Source organism: Zeus faber (assembly GCF_960531495.2).
Source record: "Zeus faber genome assembly, chromosome: 5".
Taxonomy (NCBI): domain Eukaryota; kingdom Metazoa; phylum Chordata; class Actinopteri; order Zeiformes; family Zeidae; genus Zeus; species Zeus faber.
The window spans coordinates 28,162,999-28,180,498 of NC_137192.1; the positions used below are offsets into that span (position 1 = coordinate 28,162,999).

General features: G+C 48.7%; 1 protein-coding gene across 12 annotated transcripts in view; it reads right to left on the reverse strand.

Moving 5' to 3' along the window:
* The window catches only part of celf4 (CUGBP, Elav-like family member 4), a gene marked incomplete at both ends in the record, with an annotated part of 78,258 nt that overhangs the window by 44,332 nt on the left and 16,426 nt on the right, over positions 1–17,500 (reverse strand). For all 12 annotated transcript variants that reach the window (XM_080000698.1, XM_080000701.1, XM_080000709.1 and 9 more), the window contains one exon: positions 11,866–11,948. In XM_080000698.1, the coding sequence (XP_079856824.1) occupies positions 11,866–11,948 (83 nt within the window). The remainder of the gene's footprint in view (positions 1–11,865; positions 11,949–17,500) is intronic.

Here is a 17,500-nt window from a genome sequence, read left to right on the forward strand (position 1 = left end):
GATGAAAGTCGCATATGAAATCCCCCCCCCCATTGGACTAAGTATCATCAGATGTTAGAAAAAATAAAATAAAACAGTAAAATCACGTCTTACGTATGAATAAAATATGAAATATTATTATGGCTTATAAACGGGAAGATCACTGGTGGAGTCTGACAAGTTGCCGTGACATCATCACGCGGCATTTGCCAATCTGGAAGGACACGTGTGTGTGTGTGTGTGTGTGTGTGTGTGTGTGTGTGTGTGTGTGTGTGTGTGTGTGCGCGTGCGTGCGAGTGAGGCGTGGATTGGAAAGCAGTCGCAGCGGGAGATAAAACTGTTAAAAAGATCCGGAAATGACTGGATGTTCCAAGCAGCTGGGGCAGGTCGATACAGCGTCAGCCTGAGGTAAAACTATTACGACGCCGAATTCCATCTCGTGGAATGGGGGGGGGGGGGGGGACGCGGCGAGGCTCGCGTCAATTAGCACAACGTTAAAGATTTTGCCCCCCCCCCCTCTCCTAACCCCCCCCCCCCCCCCCCCCCTTCAGGAGGAGGGCATCTCTACCCCGACTAAACCATAAATGATCCGGCAGATGGTGTTATTCAGAGCGGCCATATGCGGCAGAGCTTCGTCCCCTTACGACATTCTCCGGAGCTCATAACGCCCCCCCGCCCACCGCCACCACCGCCGCCAGAAGAGATGACACCGTCAGGGGTCCGGGTCTGGGTTTCCTGATGGTACCTGGGCCCGTGTTCGTGAGGACGTCGAGTCATCTTTTACACCAAGAAAAAGCGACACCGCAAGGCACCTCCTCTGCGTGCCGGAGCTGTGCCAGCCGGGTTTGCCTTTCTTGCTTGCCGCCCCAGAAGTAGGGGGCGTTTTTTGGGTGGCGTTTAGTAATTTATTGATGTGGTGAGCGCGTCGACGAGCCCCCAAAAGTGACAGTTGTGAGCGGGGCGACTGGAAGTGCGTGCAGCAAGAGTGGGCTGCTGAGGGTGGAGACTTATTGCTGTGCCCTAATGCCACGCTTTGGCCGATCGATAGGATCTCCAGGAACGGACAAGTTGATTACAGGCCGTGACACCGGCCCCGGACCGAGTGCCGATGTTACACGGAGGTGCTGAGCGGAGCTGCGGCACTCGTGAGATTTCCAAGCCAAGAAACGGCACTTTTAGCGAAGGCCATCGATAGCCCACGAGCACAGGGGGCCCCTTTAAACGGCCTGGTCACTTCCATCTGCTCCTGGGAGAACACACTGCAGCTCCTTCCAAAAGGTTTGCGGAGGGACTGCTTCACCAACAATTTGCCATTAAACTCCTCATTTACTTGGGGGACAAGTGCTTTCTTATATTAAACAGCTTCCCCGCGGTGAGGTAATAATGAACTGCTCTCATCTTCACATTCGACAACTCGGCGTTACGGTAAAAAAAAAGAAGAAAAAAGGTCCCGGCTGTTCTTTTTGAGGAGCGATAGATAAACAATGGAGCAAATCATCATGTTGTGACCCTTCACTGCAGTGCCGTGGTCTACTTTACTGCAGTGGCTATACTGTGATGATTCTTTCTTGTTTCTGCAAGAATCCCCACCCGCCTTCCCATGGCCCGGTCTGCCGCCGCCCGGTGGTTGGGAACCTCTGCTCCGCGCAGCTCAGGGCTTCAGCGGAGCGGAGACGGCCCCCTCGTTGCGCATTCACGCCACGGCTACACTTCCCTGTTTTAACAATTATCAGTCTGAAATAAATTTAACTCATAATAACTGTCGGACAGTAGTTATTTTGTTTTAGAGTATTTCATGAGAATGGAAATTTGTACGGAAATCCTTGGGAGGGCCGTGCCGTTCGGGAGGGCCGTGCCGGTCCCCTGCAAAACCCGTTTTATTACAGTTATACTTGCAGTTAAACCGCGCCCGGTATTTGCAAAACAAAAAATCACTGAAGTGGAAGTTGAGTCACAAAACGATATTGTTACGTATCCTTGCACATTTTTAAGTGAGTACACGGAAATCCTGGAGCTTTCTTGGCGGATATATGGCGTAAAACTGTGTATCACCTAGGCTACAACCCTGCTTCACTGCGTGTGAATTTCGGCTGTAAATGATGAGCACCAGGAACTGCCGTGCGCAGTGCTCCTACTGCAGCGGCGCTGGAAGAGGAGGCTCCTTTTATGTGTAATTTCACATATGGATCATAACTCCCTTGGCCCGGTGGGCTCCCAGCTCCATTTACATCCTGGAATTAGTGGGGCTGGAGTGAACTACTGCCTCCAGATGAGTTTCTCTCATTTGTACAATCTGCTCAAACACTACTTGGCGAAGGCAGGTTGTACAACCAGGCCCAGAGCCCGATAATGACGGCGGTGTTCAGACTTTATATGACACAAGACGGTGTGCAGAATTCTCGCACACATTTTCACAGTTATGGCATTTATGATTTTGCCTTAAAATCTCGGAGGGTTTTTGATGGAAACCGCGTGACGAGACGCGACTCCAAAACGACGATATTTAGTCTGATCAGCTTGTCCGATCAAAACAGTCCTTATTGCACATGATGGTACCAACATCCAGAAATAATGTTGAAAGTTTAACCGCCCATCACTTTTCTGGGGGACCCCCTGGGGCTTCTTGAAGGACCCCGGCGGCGGTTCCGCGGACCTCACGGTGAGAACCACCGTTCTGGAAACCCCCAAAGAGGATTGGGTAATGTTATTTTGTGATGGATGTCGTGCGTCTTGGCCTTGGCCTCATCGCTGCTTTCGACTTGAGGACATTATCCCTGCAGCAGCAGCGCTCTTCACTCAACGTCTGCCCGGGAACCCGACAAATCAAAAGAGGTTTCGATGACAAATTTGGGGCGTTACGTTCTCATAATCATTCATTCGGATCACTGCTATAACGATGTCTTCATTTCCAGACGATGCCAAATTGTCCACCGCCGCCCAGTCGCCATCCCTGCTTTTTCTCTCCCCCGACGCGCCACCGATCTGGATCCGCAGTGTGCCAGTGAGTGGACGGCCAAACTTGTACACACTTATATCAGGAAAGAAATACCAACATCATCGCCCCCCCCCTCACACACACACACGCACACGCACACGCACACACACACACACACACACACACACACACACACACACACACACACACACACACACACACACACACACACACACACACACACCCTCCTCCACAAACAGCCCCACCACCTGCTTCACCTAGGGAGCCAGGCAGTTATCGACCAATGAGGGGCGACTTATTGAGAAAAAGCTGCCATGAAAGTGGGTCGCGGAAGCCAATCAATGCCATGGATTTTCCAGCCCTGGCATTATCTCCACTGAAAGTGAAAGGGGGGTGGGGTGAAATAGAACGAAGGAGAAAAAAGAAAAGAGAAACATGCACAAATCAGTGGGTTTGGAGGCACCTCGTTCTGTACCTCTCCTCGCTCTCCTCCCACTCGCTGTGTGTCCGCCCACGCCCTCCAACCTGCTGCCTTCGCCAGCTATTCATTTGCTTCTCACTCTTCCACCGCTGTTTGTTTGCCCCTGGGCTGGAAAACTAGGCATTTGTGAGAGCACAGGTGCGTGTTTGTGTGTGTGTGTGTGCGCGTGTGTGTGTGTGCGAGCACGCTCTCAAAATGACGCATTGATTCCCACTGTTGTATATTTTCTCTTCTGGCTCACTATTACACTGTGAGTCAATTTACAGTGTATTTTTCTCACTTACTCTCTCGCTCTCTCGCTCTCTCTCTCTCTCTCTCTCTCTCTCTCTCTCTCTCTCTCTCTCTCTCTCTCTCTCTCTCTCTCTCTGACGCCCCCCTCCATCACATCTACATTCTCCCTCTTTGTTTCTCCAGCCTCCATTGCGCCCGAGAACCAGAGAACCTGAATGAAGGTGTGTCCACAGTGGCCTTAGTTGTTCTAGTAGTAGTAGCGGTGCCATCGCAGGGTTGTAGTTTGAAGGCTTTTATATGTGTGTGTGTGTGTGTGTGTGTGTTTTTGCAAGTGTATTGTGTGTGTGTGTGTGTGTGTGTGTGCGCGTGTGTGTGTGCGTGTGTGACTGTGAGTTGAAGAAAATGTATTTGAACATTGCATTTTCCATTTCCCTGTATCCTATTCTGGAGTCCCTCTTTTTGTTTATTTTAGTTTTGTTTATTTATTGTTCAGCTCTACATGTTTTACCTTTGTATGTAAAAACAAACACGGCACGTGTGAGGTGGCTGTTTGCAGACCTGTGATTTGTACACAATGCACAAGCAACCCCACAACGTTCACATCAGCATGCTAATACCATCGTATAGATACAGCCCGACTCCAACTATACACACACACACACACACACACACACACACACACACACACAAACACACACATGTAAACACATGTGTGCGCTCACACATACACGTGTATGCAGACACACTCCGGCGTTTGGCGAGGCCTCCTGCCAGAATCAATAGAGGCTTTTTAATGGCTCTTACTGTAGTATGAGTCTGAAACTGGAGGTGGGGGGCGACATGAATATGGCAGAAAGGGTCCGATGTTTGGGATGCACCCGATTTGGACCTGTCACAGGGTGCTCGAATAACAACTATAACAATAGTAATGACAATAATAATAATAATAAAAAAAAATATATATATAATAATGATAATAATAATAACAATAATATCTTGACAACATTTAGGACATTCATTTTAATCTCTGAGCCGTGGCTGGTTCTGGAGATCATCCCACAGGCCAGATGCAGTTGAACAAACATGTGGATCTCCTTCGGTGCGGAGCCCGCTAGCGGGGGCTCAGAGCACGGAGGCTGGTTTGTTCCTGAAGATTCGGGGAGGGGGGGTGACGTGTGCCTGAATGCACCGGTGTGTGAGTAGTAGGGAACAATGCAGTACCACTGCTTTACGGCGGGAAGTAATTAGAGGGCACGCTACTTACATGCATCACTAAATCCCCACTTTTGGAGCAGAATCGGTGGAATAGCCCAACTCCGGCTGCAGTCTGAGGTTTTTCTCAGAGTCCACTGTGTATGTTGTATTATTGTACTAAAAAATTATGCAATGGGTCAATTAGTGTCTTCAGGTTATGTTTTTTGCCGTTTCGGGGCAATCCTGGCAATACTGCAATACCCACAATACAGACAATACACACACACACACACACACAGAGCAAGCCACAGAACTTGGCCTGTGTTACATCAACAGCCTACAGCCACCCTCGCAGGGTATTTTCACGAGGAAACCAAAACCCACATCCTCCCGTCTCCAAGAGAGAGAGAGAGAGAGAGAGAGAGAGAGAGAGAGAGAGAGAGAGAGAGAGAGAAAGAAAAAAAAAAAAAAAAGACACCGCAAACGTTTTCAAGACGACAACTTCAACTGCCAGAAGCGGAGCCGGGCGGAGAAGAAGACGAGCGGGAGGGAGGGTTGCTGCCATCCCATCCCAGAACCTCCCGCCATGGCCGTGTCCCCATTTTGATTCCAAATAAACTCATTTGTTTGCTGCCTTCATCTCTACCCCCACTCAACCCCCCCCCCCCTGCCTCCCCAACGCTCTGCATTAGGGTTTGTTGAGCTTGTAGGTCTGTCATGTGGAATTTCCTTTGTTTATTTAATGCTCAGCATCAATCAAACACACACAAAAAAAAAACCTCGCCCTCGACTGACAACGGCAATGCCGCCGCGCGCTCTCTCCCCGGCTAAAACAACAGTAATTGTTGGTGATTCAAATCGAATGCGTTTACTGTTGATGCCTCGAGACAATCATTGGATAGTCATTTGGGGCAGAGGCACCAACACGGTGACACCTAGTTTCTTTTAAACGAAACAGGCCCTATTAACGCTGGTATATTCGGCAACCGAGTAAAGGAATGGCAACAAAGGCGACGACATCAGTAAAAAGGAAAACATCAGTGGGCAGCACATTCAGGCGAAAATTCCCGTAAGGATGGCGGGGCTTTTGCGGACCCTCAACCGGGCCCAATAACAGAGGAAGCGAGTGTCTAATTCACGGGGCCCCCGCAAAGCGGTGAAATGCACCGCCGGCTGCGCTGCTGAGCAAATAGCGGCTCGGCGCGCCGGGGCTATTTGCACGTATTTCAATTTAGTTTCACGCATACATTTGGCTCAAAATTGGCCCCTTTCTCTGCAAACGAGCCTCGTTGCAAAAAACGTCAGATTCTACAAACAGCGGCGCTAATAGCCACACGCAGTTAGGGCGACGTTATCACCGCCTGCAGAGAGCTGGTGGTAACGGCACGGACAAAAACTACATTTAAAAAAGGCTCTGCTGCGCGATCGTCTTCAGAGAGCTGGTGCAACTGACGCACGTTAACGGGTGGGTGGCCCGCCAGGGCTTTCCAGTGATCTGTAAATTATATTTTCACATGATTATTATAATCATTGTTACTGCATCCGAAGGTGACGCTACGGGCAGCAGTCCGTGGCGGCTTTCAAAACGCACTCCAAAAGCAACCGTTTGACTCTTACAAAAAGGGCGCCACAAAAAACATTGACGAAACCGGTTCCGTAATTCCTACTCAACTCAAGGGATATATCGCACAAGGAACTGAAAGTTATTGGGGCATAAAGTGGTCAAAAGTGGCATTGAAGCGCAGCCTCCGTGCGACGCTGCTGCCGCCGCGGCCTCAAGCCTCAGCACCATGGACAGCTCCGCTCAAACCCTGTTTTTTTAACTGGAGATTGAAAGAAAAAAAAAGAAAAAATAAGGTTATTATAAATGGAAGACAATGAGGGCCACACACACAAAAAAAAACAAAACCCTGTGTTTTCCGGAATAAATTAGGAATTGTGTAATGGACAGGGAGCGATGGGAACCTATTATGCGTTTGGGCTTTACCCCTCTTCCCTGCTTCCAAACCAGGGTTTGTTTTGGCAGCTCTTTTACGTTGGGTCTCAGTATTTAGACGAAAATGCTTTTTAGTCTGAGTCACATTGTCATCTTTATCCTTCAACGTTTCGGTCCAGTTTTAGTCCACTTTTAGTCATTACTTTCAGCCAAAATGTTTTGTCTCTTTACCTAATTTGCAGCCACGGGGCGTCCCCGTGTCTCCCGTTAAAGTGCATCGTGTTTTCCTTTCTGCCGAATTACAAATGAAGTGTGTCCATCGCTCTGTATATTTTCTTCTGCGCATCATGTTGTTCTCATTCAATCGCAGCCGTTTGTGGGACATCAGCACCAATACGGCCGGGATTCTGGGAATCTGCTCCCAGCCGGCGCGACCGAGGGCTCCTGCCGCCCTCCCCTCGTCATCCAGGACAGCACGGGGATGAGACGTGCTCACGGAGGAGTCAAAGTTTCCTGCGTCGGGTGCTTATTTTGGGTCGCTCCTCTGGCGACGTTCACGGAAGTGACGTCAGCGTCACTCGACGTCACCTTCGCGTCCTCGGAGGCGGCGTCGGCGCAGCATATCTCAGCCACGCGGGTGAGAGCGGGCGGCGGCGGCGGCGGCGGCGTCGGAGTCGAGGCGCTGCGCGATCGTGTTTTATCAAAACGGTGTCACAGTCTGACTTGACATCACAAGGAATACGGAAGGAGGAGGGATGATCTCCATCTGCATGCGGGCATCAAAGGGAGCGTCGGATCGTCGTTCGCGCTGTTGTTCCGAATTCAAATGGGGTGAGTCACTCAGAAACACCCCCTTGAAAAGAACTCCAGGAAAAATGGAGGAACGCATCGGGGGGAAAAATATCATGCATTTTGAACGTCCGGTATTTTAGTCCCGTCTGCCCTCATCAAGGAAAAAACAATACATTTCATCATCGTTTTTTATGATCAAAGATCTTTTTTGAGCTCGTCAACGAACATTTTTCGTCATCGTTTACGAAATGAACACTGCTCCAAACAACGAAATAATGTTTTAAATTAAGATTTATTCATTTTCCTACGTTTCCTGCTCCGGCTCCTAGTCCGCGGAGCCGCCGGTTCTAATCTGCCACGTGGATCGCCGCGATCCCACGTGCGGCGCAAAACGAGGGCAAATTGCGCTCGGCGGCAAAACTCGATGGGCGTGTCTGCTCTGTCACGTCATTAGTGCAATGTCCTTTTGCGAATCCGACGCTGAGACGGCGCAAATCCATCCTTTGTGACGTCGCCCCCCCGTTGTGGACTGCGAAATCACATTCGGATTTTGGCCAAATATTTAATCTCCTCCTGTCTCTCTCGTTCTCATTCTCTCTCTCTCTCTCTCTCTCTCTCGCGCTCTCCCTATTCTTTCTTTCTCCCTCTCTCTCGTTCATTTTCTGAATAATGTGCCGGTGGGAAGTGAGGGAGAGAAAATAATAAAAGAAACACCGCGGATCCCCACTCCTCCGCTCTTCTCCGCTGCACGTCTGTGATGTCATAATCACTCACATCAAAGGCTGCGCGCTCAACACGGCGACTGTCAGCCTCCCTTGAGGCGTCATTAAAAACGAACAGAGCAAGCCCAGCCAGGCCTGACAGAGACGCATCAAACTTCCCCACGAGCGCGCGCACACACACGTGCACACACACGCACGCACGCACGCACACACACACACACACACACACACACACACACACACACACACACACACACACACACACACACACACACACACGCACGCACGCACGCGCATAGACACACACACAAAAACCTTCATGCACACAGAAATATATATATATATATATATATATACATATACGGTATACATGTATATGTATACTGTTTGTATATATACATAAATATACATATATACATATACATGTATGTATACATAAATATATATATATTGTATATATATATATAAATGTATATTTATATATATATATATATATAATATATATATATATATATACATAGATATATATTCATATATAAATATACATGTGTGTGTATATATATATATATATATATATATATATATATATATATATATATATATATATATACGTGTATATACATATATATGTATATGTGTGTTCATCGACCTTCTAACATTGAACCATCGGATACCATCTTCTCACTAAGGTAGCTCGTCCGAGTTTTTCCCCTGCTGAAGCTGTCCTGTTTCAGCCTATAGTGCTGTTACGGTGAAGCGGAAACATCGATGAGCAACGGCGGCAGATCGACCCAAAGTGGAATCCCAAACAAACCCTCGGAATGGGATCGCTGAGTGCTGAAGCCCGGAGCTGCGTAACAATCATCTGTCCCCAGTTGCACTGGCGAGTTCCAAACGGCCTCTGGATGCGACGTCAGCACAAGAACCGTTTGCTGGAAGTTCCATGAAACGGGTTCCCGGGGCCGGGAAGTTCCGCACCGACCCGAAGACGAAGCCACCGTCCCAACGAGGCAAAGCCGTCACCGTCGGACTCCGTGGTCGTGGAAGGACATTGTCTGGAGTGACAGATCACGTATCACCATCTGGCACTCGGGGGAAAAATTTGGCGCTGGGCGGATACTAGGAGAACTCTACCTGCCTGCATAGTGCAACGGTCAGGTGCGCTGCAGGACGAACAGCGGTGGCACGGTTTGTTCACGGTTGACGCCCCCGTCCGCAAACCAAGCTCCACACAGAAATGTTTCTTCTGAGAAGTTTGGCATGGATGAACTTCGACCCCGCACAGAGCCCCGACCTCAACCCCACGGAGCCCCTCCGGGATGAAATGGAAAGTGGAAGGTGAGCCGGGGCCAAACCCTCCAACATCAGCGCCTGACCTCACTCACGCTCCTGTAGCCGAATGGAAGCAAAGCCCCAAAACAGCGTTCTCACATCTCGTGGAAAACTCTCCTTGAAAAGGCTGCAACCTTCAGGGAGAAGGTCCTGCACCAGCGCAACATCCGTGGTTTACTGTAGAATGACATCAAACGCTTAAGGTTGACTCCACCCAGTTGCAGCTCTCCTCATCCCTAGCCCCCACCAGCTCCTTCCTCCTGCCAGGATGCACCTGTTTATGGATCTCTAGCCCCCTTTACCCTTCTCTACCTCCATCCCATAATGATCACTCTCCCCCTTTACCCTTCTCCACCTCTATCCCATAATGGTCACTATCCCTCTTTACCCTTCTCTACTTCTATCCCATAATGATCACTATCCCTCTTTACCCTTCTCTACTTCTATCCCATAAGGAACTCCACCCTCCCTTTACTCTTCTCTACCTCTATCCCATAAGGAGCTCTATCCCCTTTACCCTTCTCCACCTCTGTCCCATAATGATCACTATCCCCCTTTCCCTTTCCCCACCTCTATCCCATAATGATCTCCATCCCCCGTTACTCTTCCCCAGTCACTCTGCTCTTACTCTTCTCTACCTCTCTTTACCTCCCTTTACTACACTACAGGCGGGTGGGATGGAGGAGCGACACGCTCTGGCAAAATCCCAAAGTCGGGGGCATGCGCCGGCAGACATCAGCGCCTTCGTTCGCTCTGCAGGTGTAGAGTGAAGAACGCGAGACCACACACACACACACAAGCAGAAGCACGCCCACACTGACACACACACACACACACACACACACACACACACACACACGCACACACACACACACACACACACGTCACCAGTGGCCTTTCCCCATTACCTGGTACTGGTGCAACTCACCTCGACTCTACTCGACTCTACTCGACTCTACTCGACTCTGCTCGCTTTCGGTACCAGGTACTTTGCTTTCCACTGCAGATTGTACCCATATCGACGCGCCGTGACACCACGGTGACGTCATCCTCAACGCAACGCACATGCCAACCACGGAGGAGGGGAAGGGTTGCCATTTCGGATACGCAACGGCGCCGTGACGGTTCTCTGCGAGCCACCAGCCGTCTGCCGCCTTGTCAAGGGACCGTGGGGCGTCGCCTCGGCTCGCTGGGAACCGCCAAAGAAGTACCAGGCGCCCGGTTACTATCCACGACTCTCGCCCCCGACAGGAAACCCAAAACGGGCGAGCAGAGTGGAGTTGAGCCGGTACCGTGGAAAAGCGGCGCGAAAAGCCCTCGTGGCGGCGTGTGAGTAACTAGGCGGCGTTCCGCTGAGGGCGGAGAGGAGCTGCGAGGACGGAGCTGCTGCTGTGCACGTGAGAGGCTCCGTCCCCAACATCTGCTGATATGCTGTCCTGATGTGCATCCCTGATGCACACTCATGTAGTTCCCCTTTCCCGGCATAATGCCGAGCGTGCATGTATAAATAAATGTACGGATTGGCGCCCACCCACAAGCAGCCTCTCTCTCTCTCTCTCTCGCTCTCTCTTTGTTTATCTTGCCCGTCTTTCTCTCACATTTTCTCGATACACTAACACATAAACACGTGTCGTGCACTCTCTCTCTTCCTTCCTGTCTTTGTACCCCTCTCTCTCTCTCTTTCACTCATCCACTCACTCACTCACTCACTTACTCACACACACACACGCGCACACACACACACACACACACACACACACACACTGGAGGAAGGACTATAAATAGTGTGTCTCTGATGCTGTGTGTGTGTGTGTGGCTTCTCCCTGTGGGCCTGTGTGTGACTGTCAGGGAGTGAGCGAGTGAGGGGAGCGGGAGGCGGGGGGGCAGGGGTGAGGAGGGGGGAGGATGAGGATGGTTAAGAGGAAGGGGGCTGCGCACACGTCTGATGTACGGCCTGTGACAAACAGCATGTGACAAGGCGTGGAGGAGAGGAGAACGGTGTGTCCCCTTTGATTTAAAATAAATATACCACTCTGGTGTGTTTGTACGGAACGCGCGTGCGTGCGCTTTTTTTTCTTTCCCTTTTTTAAGTCGAGTCTCTCCCAAGGTGCCCCGGGATTTTTTTTCCTTTCCTTCATCTTTTACCTAAACGTGTTCTTTTATTTCTTTTATTTATTTATTTATTTATTTATTTTTTAAAAAAAATTTCAGGACGCTTGACGCTCCCTCACACATGACTTACCCCTGGCAGAGTCTTCTGTTCATGCAGAGCATTCTGGGCTTTCAGGGCCGACTCTCTGGCACAGTAGGTGAGGAAGGCACAGCCTGGGAAGACAGAGAGAGAGAGAGGGAGAACAAATGGAGGGAGGGAAAAAAGAGAATTAGAACGTTGTCAGGCTAACTGGGGAGCGAAACGCAGAGAGAGAGAGAGAGACAGAGAGAGAGAGAGAGAGACAAAGAGAGACAGAGAGAGAGAGACAAAGAGAGAGAGAGAGAGAGAGAGAGGCATGGAAGGCTAATCATGAGCGAGTAGCCCAAAAAACACACACACACACACACACACACACACACACACACACACACACACACACACACACACACACACACACTAAAACCCAGAGTCAGCCTGCAGCAATAACTGTGAAACTCTGTCTACACGCCCGCGCTGGGAATTGGCCCCGTGTTGGTGTGTGTTTGCGGGCGCCTGCACACGCTGCTGCGCCGGGAACGCGGCGTCACAGAGACGACGCGGATCCACCGTTTCCGCGTACACCGCCCCCAACAGCGGACCGCAGGCGCCGCGACAGGGCGACGGAAAAAGGAGAAGGAAAACAGGTGCGCGGAGGTGTGCGAACGCGACGCGGCGCTCGTCCCTCTCTCCCCCTCCCTGCCAGCCTCAAATAGCAGTTATCCATTCACCCCTCGCACTGCTCTGTCTGCGGTGACAGGGAGAGACGTTTCCCTGACAGACCCCCTTCCCCCTCCTCCTCCCTCGCTCTCACACACACACACACACACACACACACACACACACACACACACACACACACACACACACACACACACACACACACACACACACACACGCGCACATTTCTCCCCGTCTCCCTGCTCCATATGTTCCAAGACTACCCACAATTCTTGGTTTTGTTACAGCACCTGGGCTGACAGGAGGGGGTGGAAGGAAGATGGAGATGCGGGAGGGTGGTGGTGGGGAGGTGTAGGAGAACGTGAAATCCCCCCCCCTTCCTCTTCTTCCTCCTACAGAGAACTGACAAAACTGTCGATCCGTAGATCAACGCTAATGATTGCCGTGTTTGAGCGTTTAATGGGAAATTAAAAAGGTTTTGAGTGTACACAGTGAAATGAGGTGGTTTTTCCTGCAGGGTTACAGCCCATATTTACACTGGCGCCGCTCCAGGCGATGGCGGGAGAAGTACAGGCAGCGTTTACTTAAGTGAAAGGACAAAGTGCCCAGTGCCCTGATATAACAGAGCCTATAATGCGGAAAAAGTACCGACTGGACCTTTTTATAGTATCGGTGTATCATAGTAGAGGTGGTGTCATAGTTACAGTATTTAAAAATATCATATACAGATATAAATGCAATCCAGATTTTTTATTTATATAAAGTAACGTGACTATGTTTGAAATGTAGTAGAGTAAAAAGTATAAACATTTGCTTTGGAATGTAGGGGAGTAAATGTCGAAGTACAGATTGAAAATAACAAGTCACTTTCCAGCACCTGGTTCAAGGTCTAGTTTTAGGAGCTGCAAACAGCGTCAGTCATCCATTCAAATGATATTGAAGAAAAAAAAAAAAAAAAGGAACAAACAACATCCCGGGTGCCCCCAAACAAGAAAAAACCCAGAACAATACGCGCACGTTGCTGCTGCGCGGGGATTGCGAGTGAATTCCTCCAGCTTTCTGAACGGACAGGAAGACAGCGTGCGGACGGACGTCGACAAAATGTTCCCCGCTTCACGAGGTGGACAAAAGAATTTCAGTTTGTTCCGGACACATCAAGGACCCAGGCTTTACGGGATTACCCCCCCCCCCCCAAAAAAATAAAAAATAAAATAAAATAAAATAAAACAAAACAAAACAATACACAACAAAACCATTTTCCTGTTTCAAGACAGAAATAAATCCTCCCCATCTTCTTTATTTTCCTTTGTTTTGTTCCGGCTTTGTTCTTTTCTGTGTACTGGAGGCTATTTACTGTTCAGGGAAGTAAAACACCACACATGTAAACACACATATGCACGCCACACATATGTACACACACACGTATGCACGCCACACCTACTGTATATACACACACACGTATGCACACCACACATATATACACAAACATACACACACACGTATGCACACCACACATGCGTGTCTGGAATCCGGCGTTCGGTCTTTAACCCGGGTCGTCCTGGTGGCGGGGGACGCTGGGGAGCTCTGCCTGTTGATGTTTTTAATTAACGGGTCCTCGTGCTCATTAGGAGGAGTGTGAGCTGGCCGCTGACAGCTCGGCTTCCTCCCTCCGTCCCCCACCCTTCCTACCTTCCTCCCTCCCTTCCTCCCTTCCTCCTCCTCTTCCTCCCCGGAGCCTCTCGTGTTAGCGGGACGGCCAACACCGTCCCACGGGAAGCGTGCACAGTTTCAACCGCCCCGGAGAATCACACACACACACACACACACACACGCACACACACACACACGCGCACGCACACACACACATGTACGGACACGCACACACACACACATGCACACACACGCACGCACACGCACACACACACGGACCAATCATTGACTCGAACATGAGACGTGACAGTCAACAAACGTCCAATTTATCATCATTGTCGCAAAGTCAGATGCTGGCGCGAGGCTCCGGTATCTGAGTGAGACCCGCGCTGGCCCAGGAGAGAGAGATAAGCTGTTTGTTTCTGCTGTCAATGCTGCCAATTTGGTTCCCCATCACTTCAAATTCAAATCAACAGCCCCACAGTGGGGATCTGAGGGAACGTGCGAGGAGGACGAGGGGGACAAAGGAGAGGAAGGGGGAGGAGGGCGACGCTGTGAGAACAACAGAGAGGAAGGCAGTGCAGCGAGAGGCGCTAAGTAAGGAGAAGAAGGAGGAAAGGAGTGAGTGAGAGAGAGCGAGAGAGAGCGAGAGAGAGAGGGAGCGGTAGAGATAAGATCACCTAGCTTCTGTGAACACCATCCCCCTGTGTCCTAAACTCGCCTCTTATCTCAACCGCTGCAGACACCCTAAAGGGACACACACCCACAGCGAGAGAGAGAGAGGGGGGGGGTAGAATATGGAGAAGGGAAAGGGAAAAGATGAAAGAGAGTGACGAGGGAATGGCAGAGAGTAGACTATGAATACTTATCGGCGGGGGGAAGAAGAAGAAAAGACACCGGCTTCAGTGGCAAAATCCTCCGACTGTCACCAGGCCTCATTAAAAAGACAGCCATGTTGGACCACATAGGGTTTTGACCTTGTTAACTATGGGAAACCTTGACTCAATTACCTATCTTTTCTAGATATGGCGCCCCGATGGTTATTCCGGCGCTCCACAAACGCGTCAATTCGGGTTTCACGTCCTTTTCATCCCACTTGGGTGGAAAGCCTCGTGTCAGTCAGCCATGCAAAATAATCCAATGTGTGAGGATAATTAGTAGTTTTAGTAGAAGTTGATTTGAAGTGAAATAATAATAATAATAATAATTATAGTAATAATGACAATAGTAATAATAAAATAAAAATATCAATGAAATAATAATAATAATAATGATAATAAATATAATAATAAAAAAATTCAAGATCCAAGATTCTTTGTATATAATAAAACATTTTTTAATTTCAATTTTAAATTTAGAAATTAAGGTATAGATTACCAGAAAACCTAAAATTATAGGCTTAGAAAAGTAAAGTAATGGTTTTAGGTTGATCAAATAACTCCAATCCTATGTTTTCTTTCAGTATATTATTATTATTATTATTATTATTATTATTGTTATTGTTATAATAATAATAATAATAACACTTATTATTATTATTATTATTATTATTATTATAAGTAGTAGGAGGAACAGTTGTGCAGTATATATAATAATTATAATAGTAATAATAAAAAATATATATATAATAATAATAATATTAATATTAATAATAAAAGTAGTAGTTTAGTAGAAGAAATACTAGTAATAAGTAGCGAGTAGTATAGTAATAGTAAGTAGTAATAGCAAGTAGTAAGTAACATATGCATTATAATCTTATTTGAATTCAGACAGGTTTGACAAATGATAGCTACCAATTTCCAGAAAGCACCCAAATATAGATATGAGCCATTTCATCAGGCTGTTTTCTACCCCATAACTCATAAAGTGTTACTGGAGCCCTGTATAACTTTATTTTGTAATACATCGCCTTATGCCGCTCAGTCGTAGAAAGCGAGGGGAAAACGCTAATTACCATGTGCCTATTAATTCCACCATTGTAAAGACAGGAATAACAGTCTCCCTCCTCTGTCTCGGTGCTTTTTATTCCCAGCTGCAGATGGGAAGAAACTCCCAGTGATCATTTGAATACTTCAGAACACCCCAGTAGGCGGCTAAAAAACAGTCAATAGCAATAAAAAAGAAGGTTCATCCACGGCAAGGATGATCGCTGGCGCTGCGGAGCCCTGGAAGGTTGCCGCACGAAACTTTGGCACGAAACTTTGTTTGAAGCCGTCCAATTTCCGTCAGTCAATAGAAATCTCCGCCTCGCCCCGCGCACTTATCTCCGAGTGAAAGGACAGGGCCGAGGACAGCGCTCCGCCAAAGAACACAGCGGAGAATTTATTTATTATCTAAACCTTTAGACCAAAAACCTACCGACCGGATTTTTTTTCTTTCATAGTGCTCAGGCTTAGATAACCCGTTTCAATTCACTCTACGAATCGGTCAAAGTAAAAAAAAAAAAAAAGACAAAAAGAATGAAATTGCTCATTGTGTCCAGAGAAACACCGCGTCCCTCCTCTGTCTTTTCGGTCAAACAAGCACCGCTAGATAAGGAGAAAGAATTTAAATAAGTGTTTTTTCATTCTCTGTGAGAGCGGCAGCGACCCAGGAGCAGAGCCCTCGCTCTTGCAATGCTGTTTATCAGGTGGGGGTTCAATTTCACCAAAACATCGACTTCACTCCAAACATTGGCCTGAAACGACGACGCCCACGTCGACGGTGAACTGACGAAACCCCCCCCCCCCCCAAAAAAAAAACGTCGCTGTCACGGCACAAAAAAATCCTCTCGGACAATAACCTGGGATTGTGCGCCGCGGGTTGAAAACGTAACATTTGTGTCGCGACAGAAAGTCGAGTTAAGGAAGGAGGGAAAAAAAAACAAAAAAAACGGGGTTGTGAACACGGAACGCGCCCCCCCCCCCCGATCGGATCTGGAACCAAGATTTAACGTTCAAGGTTTTCTGTGTAAACGGTAATTCAATAGAGAGAGAGAGAGAGAGAGAGAGAGAGAGAGAGAGAGAGAGGAAAAAAGCCCTGCCTCATATCCCCTTCATCTGTCCTGACCTTCCAGATCATTACTCACCATGGAAAAGGAACCGGAGGACGGCAGCTATTTTAGGGGACACCGAAAAAGTCTCAGGGAACGCTCTTAACGCCCCACCCGCCCCACCCGCCCCACCCGCCCCCGTATCGTCTTAAAATCTTTAACTGGCAGCTCTCAGCCCTGATAAAATGCCGAGAAAAACCACTTTTAGGCCTCCAGTGTGAGCCCGGAGAGCATTACAGCACGCTGCCGGGAGAGCGCCGCCCGGAGACGGACCGCGACCGGCCTTGCGAACCGAAAGCGCCGGTCGTGGTATTATTTATTTATTTA